The 5,866-nt window shown below is 55.3% G+C and overlaps 1 protein-coding gene across 1 annotated transcript; it reads left to right on the plus strand.

Annotated features, from left to right (window-relative positions):
* Positions 1-243: 243 nt before the first annotated feature.
* On the plus strand, positions 244-3,192 carry LOC311430275 (uncharacterized protein). The gene is made up of 7 exons (XM_084506815.1): positions 244-530; positions 1,058-1,178; positions 1,377-1,500; positions 1,602-1,748; positions 2,123-2,301; positions 2,608-2,736; positions 3,059-3,192. The coding sequence occupies exons 2-7, from the start codon at positions 1,060-1,062 to the stop codon at positions 3,159-3,161; spliced, it is 801 nt and encodes a 266-aa protein (XP_084362941.1). The 5' UTR covers positions 244-530; positions 1,058-1,059; the 3' UTR covers positions 3,162-3,192.
* The last annotated feature ends 2,674 nt before the right edge of the window (positions 3,193-5,866 follow it).

The raw sequence follows: 5,866 nt of genomic DNA on the forward strand, positions 1-5,866 counted from the left end.
CAGAGGTTAAGCAAAACGGATTTGGCCACATCGGAGAGAAAAAGCATGGTCCCACATCCAGCTTCTGGAGGTGTCATCATCTTTCCCAGGTGGGTGCATTGCTTCTGCAGCCCTTGGCTGAGAGTTTTTGGCAGCTTTTCAGCTCCTCTCCGGAAGATCAGCAGTGCCAGGGCTTGGCTGCTGCTCAGGGAGGAGCTGGAAGGAAACTTCTCCAAGCACTGGTTCCTCCTCCACTCCACACCGATTCTTGCTTGTTTTGGAAGAGGGACCATTCTCTTTGTGTACCAAGGGGAATGTCTATTCCCTGCCCAGCCCACAGCAAGCCCCTCTCAGATGCTGGCACCAAGACCAGCACCCTACAGCCCTAGAATATGGTGCCCCGGAGTCACACTGCCTTGGTCTTTCTTCCAGGATTGGGCTCTACATACCTCGGGGAAGAGCTGCAGGGGAAGGGTCTCTCCAAGCACCCAAGCACCCTGCTTTGGAGAAGAAGGGAGACGCAAGTGTGGAGGGAGAGTCTACCAGAACAGGTAATGTGAGAGCGGGCTCCTGGGAGTGACAGCCCCTGGGAGACCTCTCTGCCCTTCCCTTCTGAATGTCCTCCTGAGGGCAAGGGGTATGGAGGCAAAGCTGGAAGGCTGCGCTTTGCACAGGATGAGGCCCCTCCTCTGACCCCAGTTCCCTGCGGCAGTAGCTCTGCTGGGCCTTCGTAGGAACCAGAATGGCAGGGCAGCCCAGGGCTTCCCGTAGCATTCGGCAGTGCTCAGGCCTCTTCCACGCTGGCCTCCTGGAGCTCCTGTCTACTGAAAGCCCCGCTCTGGATTAGATGTGTCCAAAGGTAGCATGTGGGGTACAATGGCAGCAGGGAGTCCCAGGACTCCCATCCCCACCCGTGAAATGCCAGTGGCCAAGGAGACTCCCTTCTAGGCCAACCCATCTCCCAGCTTGCTCTGCCTTTTACAAGTAGCACCGGATCCAGCAGGGAGGCTCATTCCCTGCCTCTTTGTGTGGCCACCAAGCAGCAGCTCTGACTGTCCTTCTCGTTTCCTCCTTACAGGGATGCCTCCTATTAAGAGCCAGCTGCTCACACCCCAGAGTCTCTCTCTATCCAGACTCTCCAAGATGAAAGGGGAGGCAAAGCTGGGCCAGGCTGCAGTGGAAAAAGAGCCTTCTCGCAGGTGAGGCTGGGGGGAACCTTAAAGAAGCAGCCCCTGGGCTCTTCTCCTTGAGTCATCGAGCGGCTTTCCTTAGACACAGGGTCTCGGTGAATTCCACAGGGGTCCTGACACATGCCCCACCAACTTCCCTTTCCCTGCTGGGGACCTGATTGGTGAGCAAAAACTAGAGCAGGAAATCCTCCTCTTCTGTGCTTGCAGGCTGCTGACAACCCGTGAGGAGAGCTCCTCAAGAATGGCAGAAGAGGGGAAGGGCAAGCGCTGTGCTGTGGCCTGGCCCCAAACTCAAGCCCCTGCCTGTGAGAGTCAACGGAGAACAGGACAGGTAGCCACTGCATCTGTGTGCCCATTGCCGGGTTGTTTCATGGGTTGCCTCTGTGGAGATTTGATGTTTCTCTGATTGTTGCATGCCCTTCTCTCCTGTAGGAAATATGCTGCCTGTACCAGCAAGAAGATGAGAAAACTCTGGAGGCATTGTTGGTTGAGGAGCAGCTGAAGAAAGAATGGGAGAGACAGAACATGTGGGCACAGTGCAAGGCTCGTGGCAAAACGAACGGGAGAGAGAGTATCTGGGTATGCCAAGTGCTTTCAATCACTCCAGAAAGAACCTTTCTCTTCTCTCAGGGGGCCGTGTAAACACTCTTCCCCTCTTAGCTCTGCAAGGAAGCTTCCCTCCAAGAGAAAAACCTGCCCTTCCTGAGCCTTGTTTTGTATTTTGAAGGACGAGACCTCCTCCAAAGCCCACTGCCCTGAAAGTGTTCTTGCCCTTAGTTTCAGAGGCTGAGGGTGTTACCCTTTCATGCTGCCTTTATGAGAGAAAGCAGGCTGCAGGGAAACTGCCCTGAGCCTGGGGAAACCCTGAGGGGACGACTGCCCCACTGCCATGGGACAGCTCCCACATTAGCACCCCCATCTAAAAACGTTCCTTGTTTCTACTTCCCCTGTAGCAGAAGACGCAGATGGAAATGCAGAGGCTGCAGACAGAGAGCGCCTCCTCCATGGCACTTGTGGAACTGAAAAAGTCTCTGCAGATGGTGCCAGTGGACATGAATCAGCAGCATGTCCTCATCCCTCACCCCCCGGAGAAGAAGGCTGAGGCAGCTCCTCTGAGCAAACCAAGTGCCAAGTAAGTGTGGGCCAGCACCCAAAAAGGCCAGGAAAAGCTGAGCTGCAGCAAGCTGCCTGAGGGATCCAGCATGTGGGTTGCTCAGCTCTGGGCTTTGGCTCTCCATCCCCTGGCTGCCTCGCGGAGGGAATGACCGTGGAGAGGCCCTGCCTCCAGCTGTCCCCCTGCAGACCCAAAGTCCTAAAGCTCCCCTGCAGCTGACAGTGACGCACCCACAATGGAAGGAGGCTGTGCTCCCTGCTTTTGGGCAGCCAGAGGTGAGGGCCTTCAGAGCCCACCTGAGAGTTTTTTTCTCTGTTGCTGCAGCTGCCTTTCAGTGCGGAGTGTGCGGGTGAGGAAACAGCTGGTGAAGAGAAAAGAGGTCCTGCAGAAAGACAAGACCAAGATCAGAGCTGTCGACATCCCTGGAAATTCTGCAGAGGATCTTCTGATTTGGTAAACCTCTCCTGCAACAGCCTTCATTCCGCTAGCAACAGCCCCTTCCTTGGGCAATGAGGCCCCCGGGCTCACGAGAACCCTTGCCCTGGCCTTCCGTAGCTGCTTGGCCAAAGGTCTCCAGTCCGGCCTCACACAGCGCCTCAGCCTGGCGCTGCGTAGATTCCCTGTCACTGGCTGGGACTCGAGGGGCCACCGCAAGGCCACACAGAGCCTTGGGACTCCTGCATATGCACAGGACTGGGGCTGAAGGGAGCAGGGAGTGTCACTCCGCTGCCCTCACTGGAACGGAAACTTGAACCCTTTCTTTTTCTCTCCTTAGCGTTGGTGAGAAAATCCCTGTGCTTCCAATGCCGAAGATGACACGAGCATCAGGGAAACCAGCGAGGACCCCTCGCAGCTGTGAGCAGCTGCGAGCCCAATAAAGTCTGTTGCTTCCTGCTGGAAGGACCAGCATGGGCTTTTTAGTGTTCTGATTTCGCAGAAACACAGAATGGTTGAGGTTGGAAGGTACCTGAAGAGGTCAGCTTGGCCAACCCCCTGCTCAAACATTGCCACCCGGCACCAGTGTCCAAGGAGCATGTCCTGTGGAGATGGCTTTCAAGTGTCTCCCCTTGAGGAGGGAGACTCTACAGCCTCACTGGAGAACCCGTGAGAGGACTCGCTCACCCACACACTACAGAAATGTATCCTGAGGTTAGGTTCAGGTGGAAGCCACTGTGTTTGCTTCTGTGCCCATCGCCTCTTGTCCTGTCAGTGGGCTCCACTGAAATGAGCCTGGCTCCATTGCCTTTGCACCCTGCCCGCAGGCATGCAGTTATCCACTGATCCCCCCTGAGCTTTCTCTTCTCCAGGCTAAACAGTCCCAGCTCTCCCAGCCTCTCTTCATAGGAGAGATGCTCTGTTCCCTCAATAATCCACCTCACAATTTTTGTGGGACTGTTAAGCAGTTCAAGTAGCACCACTCGTGGCCTCCCAAGACAGCCACGAAGGCCTCCTAGCTGAGGCTGCTGATTCGCCCTTGCTGAAAGCCAGGTGCTCTTAGGATCCAGCATCAGCACCTGCCTGTGCCTGGAGAGCTGGGAAGAGCTGGGAGCTCTTGATCCTTCCAGGGTGGAACTTCAAGGTAACGGCTCACTGCAACCTTCCCTTTGGTCCCAGGAAAAAAATAAATAAATAAATAAATTAAAAAATGGCATCAAGCACCCGCCCTCACTCAGCCCAGAATTAGCAACAAGTCTTCCTTCCCTGATGGTACTGCTGCCAAGGGAGCTTTGAAGTTAAGAGCCTCTTTTTGGAAAACGGCTTTTCCATGACCTCTCGGGTCTGCACATAGCCAAAAAGCAGAGAGAGAGAGAGTTTGAAACTTGGGAGAAAGGAAGGAAAGCCAGCAGGGCCAAAGCCTATCCCAGGGACTTTAAATCTGCACAGCTTCACAAAACTGAAGGACAAGTTGAATTTTTTTTGTCACATCACTCATACAAGAAAGTGAAGAGCTCTCTTTCTCTCACATGCTCTCACAGTTTTCATTCTCTCCTCCTAAAACTTTCGGGGACTTTGATCTCTCATCAGGCAGCCTTGATGCAAGTTGCTGTCAATTCCACTTGGGTGGAATACCTCTTGCTGAATTGCTACCCTTGGCCTTAGAGATCCCAATCTATAGGCATCCTTTGAACTGATTTCCTCAAATCCCTTTTAAGCACATCATCCTGAAGTCTACTGAACCCGGCCCATGTAATCTGCTACGTCACATAATGCTGAAAGCTTGTGAACGAGTGAGGGTGCCACGGAGAAGCCCTCCGTGTTGTGGGGCACACGCTCGTCCCTCACAGACCACGTGCGACGTGGCCATCTGACACATGGAGACACCGAGGGAGGGTGCCAGGCACAAGCTCTATATTAAACACTCGTGAAGCATTCCTTCTTCCTTATTCCCTTTCAAGATTTCATGAATAAACAAATGGCAGTTCTAGCATTTCCTTCCCACACCCAAATGGATCACCTTTGCACACCCCCTGGGGCACTCTCGAGGTTTGTATGGGACTGAAAGGAGAGAGTTTCCTTCTCAGTGCTGGCATGCTCGGCTCAGCTGTGGCCCTACAGGAAAGGGGATCTACAGGAAAGTGCTCCCTGAGTGCAGGGAGAGAGAGAGAAAAGCTGCTCCCTGACAGGGCGGCTCCAGCCCCACCCTCTGACAGCCCTGGCGGCCATTTGGCAGTTCTGCCTGCCCCCCGCGCCACAAGCTGGCTGAGGCCTTGGGCTGTCCCCAGCACGGCTGTCAGTGGTGTCGGGCGGCATCTAGAGCCAAGAGGCCTTTCTTGTTCTTTGTGCTGAAGGGAACGTGCTGTCTGGAGCGAGCAGTGCCGCTTTTCTCCGCATTCCGGGGCTGTCATGGTACGTGACATGGCCTCTCACTTTGAGGGCCCTGTTTTTCGTCAGCATTTGTGAGGGGCTTCTGCATCCCCCCCGCTCACTTGTTGCGGCCAGGGCTTCCCCCCAGGATGTCTGGGCAAGGCCCATGCCGCTGGGCAGGCTCTGGGTGGGCCTGGTCCCCTGCAGGGGCAGGCGTCTGCCGCTGAGCCCACAGCCCAGGAGCGGCTCCTGCACTCGCGGCTGCCCCTGCCCGGGCTGCTGCCGCTGCTTCTTGGACCTTCCTGCAGCCTTCCAGTTGCTGCTTTGGCAGTATGCACAAAAGAAGAGCCCAGCTCCAGCAGAAGGACGGGGTCCATTCTGCCTGGTGTTTGTGTGTTGCCCGTGGCCAGAGTGGGCAGGCCAGCATGTCGCTGGTGCTGGCACTCAAGGCTTTCCCTACTTGTTGGGAACTGCTTGGAGGGAATTTTACGGAGCTGAGGGTGTTGGCTGTGCTCTTAGTAGCCCAGCTCCACTTTAGAGGGAAAAAAGGAGGGAGCTGGGAAAATCCGTGACATTGAGGCCATCTCCAGGGCTCTGCAGAGTGACACTGCCTGGCACCTTCTCATGAGCTGTGGCCAAGGCATGAGGGCCCATCTTCTTGCTTGGAGAAGCCCCAGAAATACTGACCCGTGTTCCTGATTTCTTGCTTTTCAGGGTGTCACAGTACCTGGGCTGGGCACCTTCTTTGCTGTTAAACAGGACCGGCCCATGGCAGGCT

Source organism: Aythya ferina (genome assembly GCF_964211825.1).
Source record: "Aythya ferina genome assembly, chromosome: 1".
In the NCBI taxonomy this organism is placed as follows: Eukaryota; Metazoa; Chordata; class Aves; order Anseriformes; family Anatidae; genus Aythya; species Aythya ferina.

Excerpts from the sequence above, each read along its gene's own strand:
- LOC311430275 (XM_084506815.1), top strand. The coding sequence starts at position 1,060 with ATGCCTCCTATTAAGAGCCAGCTGCTCACACCCCAGAGTCTCTCTCTA. Across the intron at positions 1,179-1,376 it reads GAAAAAGAGCCTTCTCGCAG|GCTGCTGACAACCCGTGAGG; the intron begins GTGAGGCTGGGG and ends CTGTGCTTGCAG. Across the intron at positions 1,501-1,601 it reads GTCAACGGAGAACAGGACAG|GAAATATGCTGCCTGTACCA; the intron begins GTAGCCACTGCA and ends TCTCTCCTGTAG.